The 21,882-nt window shown below is 34.9% G+C and overlaps 2 protein-coding genes across 2 annotated transcripts; one reads left to right on the forward strand and one right to left on the reverse strand.

The window, feature by feature from the left end:
* Window positions 1-366: 366 nt before the first annotated feature.
* On the reverse strand, window positions 367-15,274 carry LOC116163453 (cell division cycle protein 16 homolog). The gene is made up of 11 exons (XM_031477373.1): window positions 15,139-15,274; window positions 8,011-8,143; window positions 7,613-7,765; window positions 7,397-7,567; window positions 7,182-7,344; window positions 6,636-7,133; window positions 6,493-6,582; window positions 1,035-1,344; window positions 827-986; window positions 590-782; window positions 367-541 (listed from the first exon to the last, which is right to left on the reverse strand). Exons 2-11 carry the CDS (start codon window positions 8,116-8,118, stop codon window positions 408-410), a joined length of 1,980 nt encoding a protein of 659 aa, XP_031333233.1. The 5' UTR covers window positions 8,119-8,143; window positions 15,139-15,274; the 3' UTR covers window positions 367-407.
* On the forward strand, window positions 15,214-21,432 carry LOC116163454 (protein ST7 homolog). The gene is made up of 2 exons (XM_031477374.1): window positions 15,214-15,829; window positions 20,317-21,432. Exons 1-2 carry the CDS (start codon window positions 15,245-15,247, stop codon window positions 21,256-21,258), a joined length of 1,527 nt encoding a protein of 508 aa, XP_031333234.1. The 5' UTR covers window positions 15,214-15,244; the 3' UTR covers window positions 21,259-21,432.
* The last annotated feature ends 450 nt before the right edge of the window (window positions 21,433-21,882 follow it).

A 21,882-nucleotide genomic window follows, 5' to 3' on the forward strand; every position in this document is an offset into this window, starting at 1 on the left:
TTAATATGACTTTTGCACCCATGTAAGGGATTGGGGGAGAGTGTAGTAGACCTCTGACACTGATGATGCTTAAACGACACTCAACAGCACGAACGCTACATTCAAATAGTCTTCTTTTACGAAGTAGCCAAGGTACTGAAACATCTTGATGCCTTTTAACAAGCGGCGCATCTATGTGTCGGCCTCATCTAAATCTCAAGTTGCGGGTCTTTACTAATTTTCACTCAACAATTAGGCGTAAAGGACGTAAGACTGTCAAAAACGTTTTTTTAAATATCTGGTTTGAACTAGGAAGTTGTAGTTCTGTGAAGAATTTAAAACCTGGTTTACTTTAGAAAGAGAGGGTTTTTGAAAATTATCACTCAATTTAATTCAAAATATTCATATATTATTAAACTTTTAACATCTTAAAGGTCCACTTCAATACTCATATCACTAGCAGTAATTTGACGTTCCGAGGCATTCCCTACATTATCATTTGTGGTGGAATCTTCTTCAGCATTGGTAGCAATTTCAAAATCTGGTATATAATCTGGGGCATCTAAAAGATATATAATAAACAACAGAATATTCACAACAGAAAGGTTACCAGGGTATGGAGGTTGCTCCATAGATAATTGCTCTATTACATAATTAAGCATTGTAGTGCTAAATGTGTCATCTCTTCTTAAACCAAGTGCTTTATGAAACCAGTGTACGGCATCTTCAATATTGTTCATCAACGAATGCACATAAGCAATAGCCGAATATGTGCTAGCGGATTGGGGACATAAAACCAAAGCCTACAACTAATTGTTAAAATGATCATTTAAAAATCTGAATATACCTGATGATGATATTCCAAAGCATCACTATACTTCTTCAACTTTCGACAAGTATGCCCTAAATTATTCAATAAGGGTTCCCAACGTTCCGGTACAATGGAGTCTTTAATTGGTTTTACTCTGGTCAATGCATCTTGAAAATGCCTTTCGGCCATTTCAAAGCTGTTACAAAATTAAAAACTATTTTGCGAGATAAAGAAATTATCTTACTCTAAATTCTGAAATGCAATGACGCCCATTTCATGCATTACAAAGGGATCATCAGGAGCTATAATTTGCGCTTGTTGAAAAAACCGTTCAGCAAGTCGAACATTATTTGTTAGACCACACTCCAATCCGATGTATAACAAGGGCAGATGGCAGCCCTTCATTAATTGTGACGCTTTAAAATAGGCGGCCATGGCTTGATCGTGTTCATTTTCTACGGCAAAAGAATGTCCAAATGCCAGCCACGCTGGACCAAATAATCTATCTAAACTAGTCGACTTTGCTAAAAATCTTCTTGCAGAGTCTCGTTTTCCTACAAGGAAAATTTTGTGATAATGCACATAATTACTAGTTACACTTCTATTTGTTATAATACAGGGTGAACCAAAGTTAAATGGCCAAACTGCTACAGCTGATACAGGAGCTGAAAATATAGGTTGATTGAGCCTTAGAGTAAAAAATAAAGATAGAGGACGCGAACGTTTGTTTTGATCCAACATAACCAACAGTTTGACAGTTGAGAGGACGAAAGGTAAACATTAGTAACAGCACTAATTTCACAAACAGTACACCTTTTTCCCATGTCAAAGGGTGCTGATAAAGTATTAAACAATGGAATAAGTTTTAATCTATAAAATGAGCTAAAAATGCAGAAATTAAGTTTTGTAGAAATAAACAGAAATCCTCTCAACTGTCAAATCGCTACAGCGTTGCCGTCATCATGACTCACAAATTATCATAAATTAATTTCAACTTATAACTGTTTATTTTTCACAACTTTTATAAATATTTAAAAATTCATTTACATTCTTTACAAATATATGTGTTATTAATATTTCCATAAAAATCGTCTCGCGAAATGTGACAAGTTTGCTTCCTGCAATGTTTACAAAAACGACGAGATGATGGGACGTTTTGATAAGCATCAAAGCATCTCTATCTTTATTTCTTACTCTGAGGATTGAGACTAATAAAGGATGAGCAACCATATTTTGATTCTGAGTTGGCCCTGAAAGACAGAGATACACGTATCAGTCATGTGCAACCTAAAATTTCCACGATCTTCTCTGAATCAAAATTTGGTAGTTCACACCTCACATTTGTAGTGAAATTGATATTAAGACATGCAGGTTATTAAAGAAAAAACAACATTATTATGAATTACAACTAGAAAAAATCATTCCAATGAATTGTCAGTTTTAATAATGCTCTGTTGTGATTATTTTTTGTCTGACAAATGATGAAAAAGTTTCAGTCCCCTTGGGCTCAAAATAGCAATAATTTAGTTGCTTTTTAAATTTAATATCAAATATCTTGTACAACTAACTTTATCATGTCCATGAACTTGGCAGGCCTACTACAACAGACCATGGTTTTGCCTACTCATATCGTTAGTGTTCCGTTAGTGCACGTGCAGCAGACCCACATTTGTCAAATTGGCTCTGTCCTATTGCGAATTGAAGCGGCTCGTTAGCGCTCGTTAGTGCTTCACATGCGAACGTTAGTGCTGCAAGGGATCTGCGTCAAAAAGGTACCAAACCACCTCACAATTAAACTTGACTTATTGGGACCTGCCAACTTTACGCCAGTAGACCAACGAACGAAATCCGTTTGATTTTCTACTTTAATCGATCGGTAAGTATTAGTGCTCGTTAGTGACGCCAATATAAATATTACAAAATGCAAAATATGAAAATAGGAATAGAAACCAGAGCGAATAAACACATCACTAATTTAATCGTTATATAGTTTTTCACAAAGCAAACTCATATTTTCACATCTTGAGCTGTTGCGCTTTGAGCACTAACGCTTTTTTTTGCGACACTAACGATCACTAACACTGATTGATCGATTAAAGTAGAAAACTAAACGGATTTCGTTTGTTGGTATACCGGCGTGAAGTTGGCAGGTCCCAATAAGCCACGTTTAATTTTGAGGTGGTTTGGTACCTTTTTGGTGGGGATCCCTTGCAGCACCAACGTTCGCATGTGAAGCACTAATGAGCACTAACGAGCTGCTTCAAATTCGCATTAGGACAGGGCCAATTTGACAAATGTGGGTCTGCTGCATGAAGTTAGCAGACCCCTTTTTACAACGTGTTGAGCTGTTACACTTTGAGCACTAACGTCTATATTGGCGGCACTAACGAGCACTAACGCTGCTAGTTTAACTAGTGTAAAGATTGCATCGATTTTCTCAAATGGGTCTGCTGGCATGAAGTTAGCAGGCCCACAAATATTTTTTAAAAACAGTAAGTTTCCTTTTGTGCACTAACGATTTCTTCAGCGGCACTAACGTGCACTAACGGAACACTAACGATATGAGTAAGCAGAACCAGGGCCTGTCAAGTTCATGGACATAACTTTATCAGCATCTATAATTCATTCCTTTCTTTTCAAAAAAGCTCAAGTGTTATCATATCATGAATAATGAAGTGGGTGATCCATATTCTTATATTTGGGATGTAATATAAGTTATTTATTTATTTATCCAGTGTTATCACTTTTAAGCTAAAAGTATTTTCAGAACCCTAAATTTGACTACAGTTCTCAAGAATATGGTGGTTCACTATGTATAAAAGTTCAAATTCATCAATATTGACGGTGACGTTTAATATCGATTTTAGACAATCTTCATTTTATGGTTATGTGTACTGGTGATATGTCACTTCAATAATAATAAATTGTGACAAGAGAATACCAATTTTTAGCTTGTTCCACACTTTGCACAGTGTTTGTATAAGCGATCATTAACAAAACTACAATGAGGGCATCACAATAAAAAAAGAGATTACTATCATTCATTTATCATTTATTCACAAATTCATAGATTCACCAGATCAACACAAGTAATGCAACTTCTGAATTCAGAAAGATTTTTTCATGTGCCTCAAAGCAAAAAGCAAGTGGATCAGATCATTTTGATATACGAACACAGTTTTGCATTCCAATCCTCCAAGTACAGGGTGTATAACAAATAAGTATGTGCCACAGCAAGTCTCTGGTGCTAAAATGACGAACTGTTTTCATTTTGAATCATTACATAAATATTTTTGAAAACAAATGACGCTTTCTAGCATTACAACTGTTTTTCCCCTACAGGATAACATAATTACATGTTAAGTTCGACGCTACAGCTTTATTTTTTAGCGCATTTTTCAAAAGGAAAATAAACGCTATTGTCAGCACTTTGTCCGTCTGAACCACACTAGTCCTCCAGTTAAGCTTTTTCGTTATGGTTTCTTTCTCATACGGTGTAGTGAACCCCGAGACCAGAAAGACAAAAGATTTTTAGATTAGTCACTTCCTTCCTAAGTTATTACTGATTTTGTGTGGTGAAAATCCGCTTTCGTCTGTGGCAAGTGACCACGTTTTTAACTTGTTTTAAATATGGATCATATGTAAAAAAAAACAAGAATCGCACAGGCTGAATTACTAAAAATGAGGCTATGAGACCAAAGCATTCTTGTCAAACTGTCTTGACGTAAGTATTTGTTAAATATTAAAGTTTCAGTAACTTTTTAAACTAGTGGTGCATATAATGAAAGAGATATAATCCAAAGTCACACAATTTTCACTTCCCTTCATAATTCTCCTTAAATAACCTTATAAATAAATCACTTCAAAAATATTTAGTACTGCCTTTGTATCTCTTACCAATTTGTTCCTCAGAGGATGGTTCAAATTCGTGGCTCACCATTGGGATGTCCATAGCGGTGACAGATACAGTGTAGGTTAAATGGGGGCAATTTTTAGCTTGTTCCACACTTGGCTCAGCATTTGCATTATTCCTGTGTGTATCAGCCAAACGGAGACAATTCGATAATAAACAAATGGGGCCGTTGTAAAAAAAAACGCTCAGACACTTAGATTAGAAGATGCACACTTTTTATACAGGGTGTATTATGAAGCAGGACCCACCAGCATCTTTCTCACTTTAAATGTTCTGTTCTGTTCTGTTACTCAATTTTTGGATTCATCCAAATCTTCAAGATACATTTCATACACAATGCTTTGTACCTGCCTTCAACCGTTTCAGCCTCAGATTAACAATTAAGTAATCTGAGGTTTCAGCAATGTTTGGGTCAACTTACTTGTGTGATTAAAAGTATGCCGAGGATGTGCAATGCCACACTTCAACATCCAAAGTAACTCTTTGGTTAAGTTTAGAAACTTGTTTGTTTTTGTTGAGTTGAGTTTTTTCATTGACTATCCCGAAAAGTTACTAAAAAAATTGATTTTCGGCAATCTAATTTTTGTTGTTTCTACCAACCGATTCTATATATGTTGAACGTGTATTTATGGTCATAAAATTCTGTAACAGTAATCTTATACCTATACACCCTACCTACTTAGACAACAATCCCGCATCACATACTTTTTACTGAATCAATCGACCGCAGTCTAACAATATTGAAGTAGATCGTCAGCAGTTTAAGTTTAAGGACCCCTGTTATAGAGGTTATGACAAAAAAAAAGTGGATGATAGAGAAGAGACATTTCCAAATTTTTTTCGTTTGAAAGTGTCTCCAAAATGTCTATCCCAAGATGAACGAAGCCCCAAAAAAATTCTGATATCAATGTGGTATGAACAATCCCAATATTCTGTATTCAATGTATTATAAGGTAAGTGTACAATCGATAAGATGCATATTTTGAAATACAATCGAAGGTGTATTCGATTTTCTGTTTCAGGAGTATACAGAGCGGAAGCAAAGAGTACCCTGTTTGATGTTTGGCATAAGATGGAAAAGCCGAAAAGGTCACATAATCACTAAAGCATATTAATAACTGTAAATAATCAAACGACATGAGGCGGATGGAGCTCTAAATTTTGTGCAGATTAACCTCAAACGTGTGCAGCAGTAATGGATAACAAAAAAATGTTTTTGGCTGTAATGAGGGTGCAAATTTGTTATTTTTCCAACAATGATTCAGATGACAGAAAGGTTACTTTTTAGGTTAGAATAAACATGACCATGTGATCAAATCCATTGCATTCGGTCTGCACTCTCTCATGAATGGAGTCTTTAAAGTGCACTCTTTTTACTCTCTTTTAAATAAAAAAAAACGATAGTGTCAACACTTTTTCTGGTGCAACGAACGCTTTAGAACAAAAAGAGTGATCAGAACACATAAACGAACGTACCTACCTCTAAGATATACTTGTATACAACTAAAATTGTTAATTTGGTCAATTGTTTATTTCATCAATTATGTGTCTAGTAACTGCAACATCATTCAAAATGTTACCATGAATCATATTCATTTTTTGTTGCCTTCTTAATTTTTGTATAAACTTAAATTATGTCAAGCATAGTCATAGAGTACGTTTACAAGGTGACCTACTGCCGTAGTTATACCTTCTAATTTTAGTAAAACCAGTGTTATGCGTCTTGTAGATAGTCATATAAACTGGTTTTATGAAAATTGCATTAGTTAGTCATAGTAGGTATACGTACCAATTACATAATAATAACACCCCACGGCAAACCAAGATATTGCTAGATTAGGATAGAGATCGACCAAATTATGAGCCAATGTAAACAATTCTGTAAAACATTGAATGGATAACTTTCGAAAACGTAAATCAGCATTTACTTACTGTTACTCTGCTTCAACTCCACCATACAAGATATATGTATTGGCAAACATGATGCATGATAAGGATCTTCTTTTAATATGCTCTCCGTTATCTTACTACACTGAACATAATCGCAATTATAATAAAATAATTCAGCCTGCGACACGGCCAAGTCCAAGCTTTGCTGCAAACGAACTTGTATACCATTTTCAGGCGAATCTAAAACCATTTGGTCTGATTTTGTATCTTCCACTTTATCCGTTCGTACTTCCGAATTTGGAGTGCAGTTCATTGTACTTGTCTTGGGAGTGTCAGAAATGTTGACAAATTTGCGGTGCATTACTATCAAGGACGTTTGCAGAGGTGTGTTATTGTATATTGGTTTGCACGTTTTACTAGGTATTAGGCCTACAATTGTATTATATTTTTTTAATTTGCTTTTGTATAGTGTACGCAGTACGTCTGCTTCGATTGCTGTGCATTGCTGAGATATTGGCAACGAATTTAGTAATTCTTGTTCTGCAACAAAAGAATGATGCATAAGGAGATAACTTTGTTAGTGTGCACCTTCGGCGGCCGAAAGCATGTGATAACGTATAAGTGAATCAAATGCTTCAAAACAGTACACATCACACTGCAAAGCTTGCTTATAGCATTCAGAAGCAAGTCCGCGATTGTCCATGGCTTCAAGTACTTTTCCCTTTAGTAGAAGCACAGATGACTGCACTTGCTAAAATGAATAAAATGTATAAATTTAGACATTTGGGTAGATACATACATACATATTTGGGAGTATCATCAAACATTCCCGCATCCATGGTCGTGTTACATGAAGTATTACCAGCTTGTAAAAATACCTCCAAATCCATTGAATTTAAAACTTTCAAGGCTTCATTCAATTCATTCGCTTCGAACAAACAACGAACAGTCAAATAGTTACATAAAATGTAGGTCTAGAAGTATATTTGTTTAATCTGTTTCAAATAACCAAACTCTACCTTATCCAGATTCTTTGAGCGTAAAAGGTGGGCCGCACGATGAAATTGTTTTAATAAGAACATGCACTGGGCTAACCAATAAATATCTCTAGGGTTACCTGACGTTAAAGCAACTACTTTATCTGCCCAAAATAACGCAGTGTTATAAGCGTGCTGAAAAAAAAGAAAACATTAGACACCAGCTGTATGGGTTGCCATTTGAAACTTAAAAGAAGGGGTAGTTAGGGGTAAACTGATGAGAAAGTGCCCAAACTTCATTCCTTCTCTTCATTCAAATTGACAATCCTGTTACAAAAATGATCAAAACTATCAAATGAACACCCTGTATATAGTGGTATGTACTGGATGCAGGTACAGAGCGAAATGGAATCCATCTACTATATGTCTATGTTACCTACCAGATTTAAATATGTGTGCACCAATTTTCTATAGTTATCGACGTTGATATTATCAACTGAAACAGTCTTCATTTCCATGTCTGTGTCTCCTGCCATTTTAAGTAGCATCTATTATTTTTTGAATTATCAGCAGCTAAAAGAAAAATAACTTTTAATTTTATACATTTTCTTATATTTACACAGTACTGCAAAGACTCGCCATTTTGAATACAATAAAGTCGACACTTAAAAATCAGCAGAGTTGGAGAAAAAGAGTGCAAGCTCAAGGGAGATTGATTAAAATTATATCCGGCTAATGACAAGTAGACAATCTATTTATTATACAATTTATTGAAACGAAAAAAATACCGAGGAAAATACAGATAACAATTATCAACCTAAAATTGCTACAATCAAGTAAGTGGATAGAAACGTAATATATAGTATACATAATACAGGATGGTGACTTGCGTAACGCATCATAGGGATTTCAATGTAAAATTCATAACATGCGATTATTATTAAATTATTATAAAATTCCATGGCATCACAGATTATTGAAAAAGATGGGGGTTTTATTTTTCCAATTTTTAGCTTCCTAGCATGTGCTAGGTATAACTCTCGCCAGGAAAGATTGCCGGTCACAGCACACCTTCTGTCGATTTACAATCTATGTCTTTCTTAAGATGCGAGCGACTTCCGGAATAGGATCGTGCCAATGTTGAACGAAAAGTCTTTTTGTTCAACATTGGCACGATCCTATTCCGGAAGTCGCTCACATCTTTAGAGAAAACATAAATTGTAGACCGGGATCGAGTGTTCTATGACCGGCAATCTTTCCTGGCGAGAGGTTTAGCTATTGCGATAGCCGTTTTTTGAACATTTCAAAATTTCATCAAATGTCGACGTTTTAGACCATTTTAAGCAACTTTTAAAGAATAAAATTTTTTTCCGTCTGTATGTACGTACGGTACGTACGTAGGTACGTTTGTTGGCAATTTTCTGAGAAAACGGCTCGACGGGTTTTGTTGAAAAATAACGGGCCGGATTTTTGAAAAAAAATTTTGGAGCGCCGTAACGGCATCGAACTTTTTTTTTCAAATAGCAACCTAAAATTTTTATTCTATTATTTGGAAGACCTTATTTTCCTGTGTACAACCTACAAAAAATTGGGCCGGGTTATATTATCAAAAAACGGAGAAAAAAAATTGTCAAAGTCAAAAAATTGTGTTGCATATGTGCAAAACGCAACGATCTTGTTTCTGAAGCAATTTAAACGAAATTTCTATGGTAAGTCCCTTTAATAAAAGCAGCGTAATACATATGTTGGCAATTTTTGGTTTCAGCTAGGAAGCTATTCTGTCAAGAATTTGACACCTGGTTCGTCTTTATTATTCAAAAAATTGAATACTAATACGATTGATTGAGGTAAAAAATTTTTTCCTACAAAAAACCCTCGAAAAAACCTTAATACATTTTTGCTCTAAAATAATTTGGGGAGCCAATAATCGCATGTTATGAATTTTACATTGAAATCCCTGTGATGCGTTACGCAAGGCACCACCCTGTATATAAAACACCTTTCAAACAGAACATTTATATCAGTGCCATTAGATATTCAAACCGAAATGATTTAGCAAACAGTCTATTACATTCGTAGCCAGGATGTGACACCACTTCGACAATATCAATACTTTCGTGAACTTGCACTATCGCTCAGCTCAACAAAACCAGTCAGATTGAAGAGTTTGGAAAGAAGATACTTATGTAATTTTGATGGAAATCCAGATGATATACTATATACACTTAGGTACAGAAATATTATTGATAAAGATCAAAGGCAAAATGTTTAATTCAACCACAGTACCTTCACCTAACGGAATCAGGTGTCATGTACCATAGCCTCCGTGGATATTTGCAAATTTCTATATGGAAACAAATGCAGGAACCCAAAAGAGAAATAGAGTATACATGTAACATGATAATATGTATGTACCGAAAACAAATGATTTGCCACCGCCTACCGGCACCTGAAGGTTTATTTATTTTATTTATTTATTCTATTTTTGGTTTTTATTTTTAAGTGGGCGAGGTTTCAGCTAAGGCGCATATAGTAAGATGTGACTGTAAAACCAGCTGTGGTACTATGAAATGTACTTGGTAATAGCAAAGAATAGGGAGGTTTGACATTTTTGGTATTTGTTTTATTTTAACTAAAATCGAGAAATTTTGTTATTAAAAAACGATAAGAAAAAAATTGGGTGCAAAATATTGATATTTACGTCCGCCGTAAGCATTTTAAAATCAAGGGTCGGCGCGAAGCAAGTAAATGTACCTGTTGCGCGAGACTACCCCGTGTGACGTCAGTATCCAGAAACATTCGTATACTTTTATGGCGGGCAAATTTTTTTCTGATCGTTTTTTAATAACAAAATCTCTAAAAAAAATGTCGAACCTACCCACTGGTAATGAAAACTAGTTAGTGCGTCTAACTTTGATTTACCTCTACGGTGCCACAAGTAACTGCGGGTGTGGTGGCGCCATCCATTGGTAGAGAGACTGACGCGTGCGCGTACTGTGTATAACTATATTTCTGAGTTTCCCTCTACAAGATGCTAGTTTAAAAAAAAAGTCTGACGTTTGGTCTCCGGTTAACCATTGTCAACTTTGTTTTTTCTTATGGGAGTCATTTTTACTTTTTGTGTCATTTGATTTTCTCGAGGATTTTCCGATTTCCAAAATGTAAACATGACTATTTTTTAAATATTGTTAAAATATCTCCTTTTTTTGATCAGTAAACTTTATCTTTGGTAGTGTATGCTTGTAGATTCTTGCGTTTGAGGAATTAATAGCGCAATTTATATTTATATTTATGTCATCCTCTTTGATATAAATTGTACGACATTACATCTCCTGTTTGATTTCTTTTTGTACACATCCATCATTTATATCTGATTTCCTTATATTGATTTTTGGTTCATTTAGCGTAAGACATAATGTTTTTATTTAAGTTTTATTTTTTGTTTATTCATCCACCTACTATAACTATAATTTTCCACTATCGTTATCTTTAAGTAATGTAATCTAAAGGGGTTAAGTGGAAGAGCAGATGCGCGGTTTCTTTGTACCAAAGCATCTGAACTTCGCCTCATTAGATTAACGGGTAACTTGTTAATTACATGGTTATAATAATACCTAAATGCCACTCATTATTCTAATAAAGACACATTATTATTATTATTATTATTTCTCATTCAAGAATAATGATACTAATATTTTTGAAATCAGATAAAAATGCTCTATCAAATGACATAAAAAGTAACAGTGACTTCCATAAGAAAAAACAAAGTTGACGATGGTTAATAGGAGACCAAACGTCAAACATAAAATTTAAAACTAGCATCTTGTAGAAGGGAAACAAGAGGCCATAATAATGTGTCATTTATTTTGAAATATCTTTTTAAATAACTTCGGTAAAAAATAAAAACGATTTTGCAAAATTTCGTTTTTTTCAGTACTTATATCTCCGAAAGTAGTCGGGAATTTTTCGAGGAATTTTTTCGGTTTCAAAACGGCATTTTGTTAAGCATAAAACCTCTTACAATTTCAGAGATCCCCAAGGTGGCCCTCGAATTTGAATTAGCCTGTATAATATACGTAATTTCAGTGATCAATAGATCATCATCTTATTTAAAAACAAAAATAAAAGCATACATAACAATAGACCTTACTTCAGTATTTTCAAAATGGCGGCAGTTTAGATAAATCAAAACCAAATAGCTAAATCTTTAAATGGCCACCATTTAAAAAATGCAGTCAGTTTTGGAATTTAAATATTTTTGTCATATTTCATTGAAATACTCGTAACATGGTTATGAATTTTTAAATAAAATATACAAAAATTCAGCCGCTATTTTTGATTTTTGACTGATTTCCTGGGCAGGATTAATGGGGACTGAAACACTACTTTGGAGCATCACCAAGTTTAGCTGGAGGAGTGATAAGAAGTCATCTCAGAAAAGAGTGGGAATCCTCCCCTGGACTAAGCCAATCCAAGAAACTGATCAGTTTCCTGAACAAAACCAGCTTGCTGCTATCGTTCAGCAGAAGTGAACCAGGGTCATATATTATAAGCCTAGTCACTGGACATTGCCGCTTGAGATAAAATGGGGCCTATGCTTCGAGGAGGAAGAGAAAGCGAAGGTGCCCGGAGTGAGGTTGTAATAGCACCTCGGCGCAGATCAGGGAAACGTAGCCGGAGAGAATCATCAGATTATTCAACAAACTGGCTCTCTCGGAGTAAGATACTGGGACACGCACAATAGATCAAAGTGAGTAGGAGTGATAGCCCAACCCAGGGGAAACAAAAATATGTTAAAATAGATAATTAAAATGCAAAAAAAAAGAAGGAAAATATTTATTCATCAAATCTGCAACATGAATTAAGTTCAGCAATCATAAAAGTATCACAATATTTTAAATTATTAGGTTATTTAATTTTAAAATTCCAATTTAGTAACAGAAAAATCACTGCCGGTTAACAAGTATTCACCAAAATTTAATTATTACTGAAAACAGAATCGGACAATTCGAAACTGTTCGTCAGTTATCAATTATCGTATACACACACTGGCGGACAGCAAGTGCAAAATCATGAACTCGAATTTTGTCGCTCGTTACTAAGGGACGAATATCGACTATACATATCGATTATACAGGATGTCAGAGGACTAATATTCCCAATTTTCAGAAATGACAGAGGGCACTTAAATTTCTCGTTATTTTTTTCGTTAGCACTACTGTAAGCTGCTCCGTGGGCATATGCATGTCTCAATATTTGTAAAATAATGCATTTTCTGCCAAATAGTAAGTTATCTTAAAGATTAAATTTTAACATCCAAAATGAAAATATTGTTTTTCATAGCCTGCTTGAGACCGAGAAATTTTCGGACATTATTTTATTAATAAAAAATGTTTATTTAAGTATTTCTGAAAATTAACAATAGTTATTCTATGACACCCTGTATATTTACAGTGGGTGATACTGCTTAACAAAGATTTGTTAGAGGAGATGGTATTTTTGGAATTCAGTGGAACTAGCATCTATATAGAAAATAATGCACAATTCACTTTTGCAGTGTTTAGGGCACCCTTTGCCTATATTGCCTATATTGTTTGACCAGACAATCATAAAGAAAATGAGACATATAGTTAATTAATTTGATCAATTTTAGTGTTTCAGCTTCCTGAACACTATACTTGAGGTAAACATTTTTTGTTTGGACCACTTCACAGATAGTGACTGGTAGCATTAAAATTCTTTTAAGAGAGTTAAGAGACAATTTAAACTGTTTTCTTTTCATAAATTAGCATTTCTGGTTGCTTCATTCAATCAAACGTAGGTATTTAATTTCATCATTGCGGTACAAATTCTTTCTTACCAAAACGCGTCGTTTTAGGTAAATTTTCAAAACTGAACATTTTGACTTCAATTCCATATGTACGTTGTTCAAATTCGTAGCTAGCTATTGCGGATCTCCATCACGTTAAGTGTGACTAAAAAAACGCTTTTGAAATAATTTGTGAAAAATCTTTGAAAATAACTGATATATCACCAAAAAACTGAAAATCTCAAATAGCCTGTAGCTTCTATATCTAGCGTGCTCTGGAAGTTCTGATAACAAATTTACTTTTATTTGTCTCCTGCTCTCAACAATGGGTATCATAATTTTAAACTGTTTGAAAGAATGTAATTTGAAAATTTAATGTAGGTAACACCTACAATAATATTGGACACTTAACTGGAAAGGCTTTGTATTGTCGCTTACGTACTGTATCTATCTTTGTAGAGCCATATAAACCTATTTATTTGACAGCCATAGATAAATAAATAAAAAAAGATTTAGATCCTCTGAAAAAAGTGCCAATAAAAGATCCTTTTTTGACCGTTTAAGTAAAATAAATAATAATAAAACTTGACATTTTCAGTGAGACCTCAGTTATTCTCAAAGATTTTTCAAAACTTTCAAATGCATTTTTTAAATCATAAAAAGAGGCAACTTTGGCCCGTATAAATAAAAATAAGCAAATGCTTATACTTGCAAAATTCAAAGTAAATACTCGTAACTGCCCCTTCATACTGGTCTGTTTAGCATGGTTTAGCAGCGCTGCACAGCGTCCTGTCCTTCTGCTTAGAAGCGCTGCTAAGTCGCCCAGTGCGAAGGAGCACTTACGAGTATTTACTTTGAATTTTGCAAGTATAAGCATTTGCTTATTTTTATTCATACGGGCCATTGTCTCCATTTAACCTACACTGTATCTCTCAGCATTACGGAAATCCACAGTAAGCCACGAATTTGAAACACCCTGTACATGCTTTATTGTTTTAAATAAAGCATAAACTTAGTAAGATCGAGAGTAAGATAGTAAAAACCTCGGTAAAAACAAGGAGATTCCATTTGCAATACCAAAGTATGGCTCAATGGAAATTACTTAACAATATTTTAGCTGTAAGGAACTCTTTGAATAACCCTTGCACATCAATTTTAGGAAATCTATTCCCATTCGGTCAAACATACCATAGCTGACTGGCCTCGTCATGAGACATCATCTGTATTTTACACTTCCGAAGTATTTTTTATTATTAAATTCAATATATTGTGCGCATTCTATGTCGTTTAATGTCTGGAACCTGGTGGTGCCATTTATAACCACAAGACTGAGCTGCTACTCAAAGAAACACTACATTACGCACCCTTCAGTATAGTACCTAACTATGTAGCACCTACAGTAGCTTTAACATGAAGAATAAATAGATTCCCTACCAGGCGAAAAGATTAGTACATTCATCAATCAGCTCTCTATGTCTACTTTTGGTTTATGAGTTATGCATAAAAAATTCACTTCTGGATGGTTCATTCTCACCCTTGCCAAATAGAAATAGAATCGGTCTCGAGAAATCAAGTAGGTAGGTATATCTATGATAAGATATCAGAATATTTGAGTTCACAAATTCATCTCCTCTAGGTTTTTAAAGCGCATATTTCATAAGCATCAAATAATGCATAATAATAGACATATATCGATAGTAAATAAGTATCAAAGGCTGAAAATGTTAACCGCTTTTAAATGTTTAAATAAAATACTTACGCAAAACAAAACTTCAACATAAATCGATAACGACCTCACTGAACATAACCTCAATTTACAAAACAATCACATAGCCGTTATATGCATTGCACGAATAGGAATAAGTATGTGGGATTCGACAATGTTTTTAAGCACCTTAACGCCGAAATTTTACGTTGCTCTCACCGGTACGTCCTCGTTAATATCGGGTTTAATACTTATATTTGAATGGTGGTATTTTCGCAAATATGGTACATCATTTATTGAGCAAGTATCCCTCAATCACATTAGCCCCTGGATCGGGGGAGGTGACACCAACGAGAATGGTAATAATAGCAGTAATGGCAGCACAAATAGTCAACAAAACAATGTACCTGAATGTAAAGTGTGGCGCAATCCTCTAAATCTGTATCGTGGTGCCGAGTATCAGAGGTTCTATTGGGCTACCAATAAGGAACCCTTAACTTATTACGATATGAACTTATCCGCACAAGACCATCAAACGTTTTTTACTTGTGAAGCGGACGCAGGTAAAGCGGAGTATGAAATCATGCAAACTGCGTGGCGAGAACGAAATCCTTTAGTACGCATAAAGGCAGCACACAAAGCGTTGGAAACCAATCCAGATTGCGCACCTGCATACATACTATTAGCAGAGGAGGAGGCTACTACCATAACAGAAGCTGAAAAAATATTAAAACAGGCATTGAAAGTAAGTATTATAGATCGTAGTGGAATTGGTAAGATGTCTATGTCGATATAGATAACAGAGCAGTATCAAAATAGAAATCGACTGCCCAAATTACAAATTTATTGCTCCTTAGTGTTTAGAGTTATAGCATGATCTAAGGACTGTAGAACAAAAAGCAAATAATTTAATACTAGAATTCCAAATTGAATGGTTTTTAATTTGAGACTTACTGTATGTTCTGCTAGCTATATAATTATGTGATCAGCACTAAGCAGTAATTAGTGATGATTAAGTAAGTGCCCCAATTCGACATTCATGGGTACTTCATTTTCAGTGCAACAGCTAGATTACTATTCAGCAGAACAATTAATAAAGAATAATAAATTCAAAAGAAATTAAAAGAATTAAGTGTACTACTACTGGCTTAACTGAGGCTTTTTTTAATTTAAGTTGTTCTGTTGGATGCATGTGTGGCCAGTGTGTCCTATTTTGGTTGAGACTGCAATGTAACTCAGCTGCTTTTGGAGATAGAGACTTGCGGTTTTCGCGACTCTGTGCCACCTCATTACTCTAGCTACGTCTGTAAAATGACAAGTTTGACCTTTTGGGACGTTATCATATCTTACTATATTACCTACTAGAAAGTAGGTAGAAACCACCTAGCCCTTGAAGGTGTGCCAGACGGCCTTCAACTTGTGTTGTCTTTGGGGGGGGGAGTAAAATTTGCAGAACTTTCACCAACCAATCTGTCTCAGATTTTGCATACGTGATACGCATGCCTTCGCGCATGTCTTCGCTAGTGCCAAATCAATTCCTTGAAACCGAGGGGGGAGGGGTAAATTATCCTTCATGGTATTCTAATGAAAGATCTTGTCGAAAGGAATTGGTTTATACAAACTATAGCTTTCCTTCACAACAGCTTGGGTGGGAGGGGGTTGTTTTATAAATTGGTTTTACCTTTCATGGTATTCTAATTAAAAGTATCACCTGAAATGTTTTCTACCAACCGCCGCCCTTCTCTCTTACCCCTTATCAAAACGAGGGGAGAGGGCTGGTTTTACTTTATGGTACTACATACATAGGAGAGTACTCATCAAGGCAAAATGAATCATCTGAACCAGACATATCTATTGCTGAGGTCAAAACAAATCTCTTGAAAATGAAGTGTTGAAAGAAGGTACTTGTGAAGGGCAAGTGGAACATCTGGACGAGACAATCTACTGCTGATATCAAAAGTTTCAGTGCCAATATCTGCAGAACGGAGTGTCGGAGGAGGGTACTCTTAAAGGGGAGAAAGATCATCTACATGAGGCAGGTCTACTGCCGATGTTCGAACTGAATTGTGCATATTTCGAAAATGTTGGAGGAAAATATTGGCAAAGGGAAAAACAAGATTTTGGAGAAGGTCTCTAAGGGCCTGATTCTTCTTGCATCATACAGCCTAGATTTTGAACTCGATTTTGAATGTATGCCAGGCGGCCTGTTTATGTGTAAAGATCCCTCTCAATCATCTAGCAAGAAGGTAAACCGAGAGGTAAACCTTGGTAAATATAGCATACTACTACCCAATTATTTACTATGGTTGTTGTGAATATTGTTGACGGCATTCGTTGAGAAATTTACTTCATCGTTAATTAAAATCATGTTAAATAACGGATTTTGGGCCAGCATTTGTAGGAGCCATTGGCAAAAATTTAAATGTAGTGGAAAGTCACGTGGGAGAAGAGCTTAAACTCTTGGGATGTGGTTTTTTTCCAGACAAGCACAAATGAAATGTGAAATGTTGCAGTAATTTTTCCTCGAATTTTTCTCGTACTAGTAGCAGGATAATTTTCTACTGCATTCAGGACTGCCTCCTCGACTTCAGGAGTCCTGCTTTGCTCCTGCTAAACGAGTGGATTTCTTGAACGATCCATTTTCACATACCTAGTCGATTATGTACATTTGTGAATGTCCGTGGGTCAGGAAGTATTCGATTTTGGATAATATTGGCGTCATGTGCTCTTTTTGGGTAATGATCAAAATATGAAATTATTCGCTGACCTATGAGATACGAGGGAAAATCAAAAAATTTCAGAATGGACATATATTTTCTTAGTTAAAAAAGATACGGAAAAATGTTTATTGCAAAAGTACTTGCTGAATAATCTGCCGTTCTCAAAATTAGTCTACGAGGTCAGTTAAAAAAGTTACCGGACCTAACCTCATTTTTTAAATAGAACACTGTATTAAAAAATTGTAAAAACGTTCAAATGATTTAAAATAAAAAAAATTGTGTAAAATTTCAAATTTTGATTAAACCATTAGTTTGACCCAAAAAGAACATATAACATCCTATATTACTTTTTTGATAGCACCAACAAACTAGTCTATTCAAGTGTCGAAAATGGGACACCCTGTACCTACTTACTATACCTACAGTAGCCAAATTCATGAGCAACTGTGACGTTATTTTGCTTCTAAACTTTTCACTTTTTGTATAACCAAGTTCTCTATCATGAAGTGACTTCGATAAAATGTCGAAAATAGAGATGGCGCGGTAATCTCACCAGAAAATTTTTTGCTTTTCTCTTGCTCGTAATTCTTTACAGTTCGTGTTTCAAAAGTCATCTGGAGCTATAGAACTATTGTGATTATTTCAATAGAAATACCACCAAATGTTTTCTTAAATTCAGTGTATGGAGTAATTTGTTGCTGCCAGCGCATTGAACAAAATGGTTGCCAATTTGAGCAATGTCAACAGCATTTTAATTGTGGTTATTTATGACATTTTTGTTGTAATAAAAATATACTGTTTGCTAATTTGCTTACGATTTATGTTCCACTCAATGCGTAACGAGGATTGTTTCCATGGAATGCTACAAAATTTTGAAAAATTAGCTTCTTTAATTTTGTGTGTGAAAAATTCAATCGAAACTCAAAACTAAATTTGATATTAATATTTGAATTTAGGGCGACAACTTCTATCAAATTCAATTAAAAAAATATAATAATGCCATTTAAAAAATTTAAGTCAACTGCTAATAGCCCCAAAATAATAAATTATAACATTTTAATTATAGCCGTTTTGTAGTATTTTCACAGTTATTAATTATGGTTTTTGTTGAATTGAATTCAAACAAAAACTGTAGGCCCTACAGCTTGCGGGTTTTTTAAATTACACCCTGTATGTATAAGCATGGGTGGTATAAGCAAAAGGTGATTTACAGTGCGCCCTACGTGGTTGTCGCTTTAATTTTCTGCTCAACTAGCACTTGCTGCATATGCTCTGTGGTCCCCCAAATTTCAATCGTGTAAGAACAGTGATTTGAGGAGTGGTAAGAAATTCGTGCAGCATCTTCTCTGGCTGTTATTGATATTCTCCTGATAGCTTGTGATAGTTTCATACACAGTTGGGCCATATGCTCCATACAGGTTAAACGTGCGTCGGTTTCCAGCCCTAGAAATTTTACAGGGTCGGTTTTTGCCACTTATCCATGGCATACTTGATTTTCTTGGTTTTATCCTGGTTTACTATAAGCCCATTTTCGTTGGAACTGCGACAGATGTTGTGGCTCGTAACTTTAGTTCCAATGCGACATGGTCTCAGTCGTTTACTGTCAGTGTTGTATCATCAGCATGTAGGACTACGTGAGCAGGTAGGTGTTTCAGGAGGTTATTCATGTAAACTATGAAGAACACTTGTCTGCAAAATAGATCGATACTTCTCTTGTTATTTTTAGCCAACTGCTTAGGTTTCCTTTTAGGTACATAGCTTGGCTTCTGTTCTCATGATACGATTTTAGCAACTTTAGGGCGACTTCTCGAATTCCATACATTTCCACTTTTTCCAAGAATTTGGCATGGACATCAGGTCGAAAGCTTATTGTAGATCGCACATTTGCAAAATACATTTCCTGCGTTCATTTAGTGCTTACAGATGTATTCCATCAGTCATCGCATGGTATTGGTAGTACCAAGGTGCTCTCTAAATCTAAATCTGTCATGTGCCACTTTGCCAGTATTATTATTATGTACCTACCTTTTATTTAATCTTTTAATGTAGACATGTAAAAATAAAAGAGCAATCTATTCCGAATTGGGCATTACATTAACACATAATTAATACCTAATTGATTATTATTGATTACTTGGCATATGTAGGTCACTTGAAAAATAACAAACATAAAATTTTGAATTGTGGACATAAGTAGCATGCATTTAATTAGCCACTAATATTGTTAGGCTGAGTACATATGTAACTGACAACTCTAATAATAACAGATCAATAAATTTCCAATGAAGGTACTAAATTAGCATTTAATCATACACTTATGTCGATTTTCCTTCTGTACTTGCTACATGGACATGTATTTCAAGTATTATTAAAAGTAGCAGATCAATTTTAATTTGACAAATTGTTCACCACTGTTTTGGTTGGGGACACATAATTGATTCCCTCTTTAACAGTACAATTCTTAAAGTAACCGAGAAAGTAACATTGCAATAGAAGATAATATTATTTCTAGGTAGCAGAAACTAACTACAGAAAAACGCAACAAGTCCAACACCAAGGATCTCTTATGGAAGCGCAGCATAGACGAGATACAAACGTATTAATTTATATAAAAAGAAGACTGGCAATGTGTGCGAGGAAGTTGGGAAAACTGAAAGAGGCGGTGAAAATGTTTCGCGATTTAACTAAAGAGGTGCCACCAATTATGAACGTGTTAAACATCCACGAGAACTTGATAGAAGCACTACTCGAAATGCAAGCATATGCGGATGTCCAAGCGGTTTTAGCTAAATATGATGATATTTCATTACCAAAGTCGGCTACAATATGCTACACCGCTGCATTATTAAAAGCGAGATTAGTTGCTGATAAATTCTCACCGGACATCGCTAGTAAAAGAGGTCTGACGACAGCAGAAATGGCAGCGGTGGAAGCAATACATCGTGCCGTAGAGTTTAATCCACATGTACCCAAGTATTTGTTGGAAACAAAACCTTTGATATTACCACCTGAACATGTTCTCAAGCGAGGTGACTCCGAAGCCATCGCTTACACTTTCTTCCACTTGGCACACTGGAAAAATATGGAAGGAGCGTTAAACTTACTGCACTGTACGTGGGAGGGCACATTTAGAATGTTACCGTATCCATTAGAAAGGGGGCACCTATTTTATCCATACCCTACTTGTACAGAATGCGCCGACAGGGAATTATTGCCAGCGTTTCACGAAGTTTCGGTGTATCCTAAAAAAGAATTGCCATTTTTTATTATATTTACTGCGGGTTTATGTTCGTTTACAGCTCTACTGGCGCTTTTAACTCACCAGTACCCGGAACCAATGGGTTGTGTCGCAAAATCAGTATTAAATTGGCTCTCTTTACCTGTATATTACATTTATGAAAAAGTGGAAGGTATGTTGCCTTCCAATTTACTACAGCAGTTATCAAGAATATAATTCTCAGCATTTATATTGGAGAAGTAAAGGACACATTTATTTTTCTCATCATTTACCAATTCTACTTTAAAAGTTTTAGTTGGTTTATGTTTTTAAACTGAATTGTGATAAATAAAATGTAACAAAAATGTTTGTTTTTATTCAAATTTTTTAATAAAACATTATTTGTATGTATTTCTTATTGAACTTATATCCTCAAAATAAGTGAATCAACGTCTACCCATTAGTGACTAACATTGCACATTGAAAGGTTTTTTGTGACATCCATCACTTTCCAAAGGAACAAAGTTTTCAAACGTGTGAATACACCTAGCCAAGATTTACACAGTAAAAATTGGCATTCACTGTTTACGAAACTTCAACAGAACATAAAACATTTTTACTAAATGGGCCCAATGGAACACCCTTTATATATTATAGAGTTTGAAAGAAAGTGAGAGAGTGCAATAAATGTTTGCTGCAGAATCACACTCAAATAATTGAAGCGCATATTGCAAGATATCTATAAATCACATTGAATACTTAAATCTTCATTTAATTTAGGATAATTACAAGCATAGAGAAAATACAATTTGAAAAACCAAACTTTTGACATTTCTTGGTTGCTAACTTTGAATAATCGCA

Source organism: Photinus pyralis, unplaced genomic scaffold (genome assembly GCF_008802855.1).
Source record: "Photinus pyralis isolate 1611_PpyrPB1 unplaced genomic scaffold, Ppyr1.3 Ppyr1.4_LG2, whole genome shotgun sequence".
NCBI classification, from domain to species: Eukaryota; Metazoa; Arthropoda; class Insecta; order Coleoptera; family Lampyridae; genus Photinus; species Photinus pyralis.

Bases quoted from the DNA above. Each gene is read 5' to 3' on its own strand.
- LOC116163453 (XM_031477373.1), bottom strand. From the start codon at position 8,118: ATGCTACTTAAAATGGCAGGAGACACAGACATGGAAATGAAGACTGTT. The intron at 7,766-8,010 runs GTAGGTAACATA...CTTTTTTTTCAG, and splicing joins TGCACACATATTTAAATCTG to CACGCTTATAACACTGCGTT. The intron at 7,345-7,396 runs GTATGTATGTAT...TATTCATTTTAG, and splicing joins TTGATGATACTCCCAAATAT to CAAGTGCAGTCATCTGTGCT.
- LOC116163454 (XM_031477374.1), top strand. From the start codon at position 15,245: ATGTGGGATTCGACAATGTTTTTAAGCACCTTAACGCCGAAATTTTAC. The intron at 15,830-20,316 runs GTAAGTATTATA...TATTATTTCTAG, and splicing joins TATTAAAACAGGCATTGAAA to GTAGCAGAAACTAACTACAG.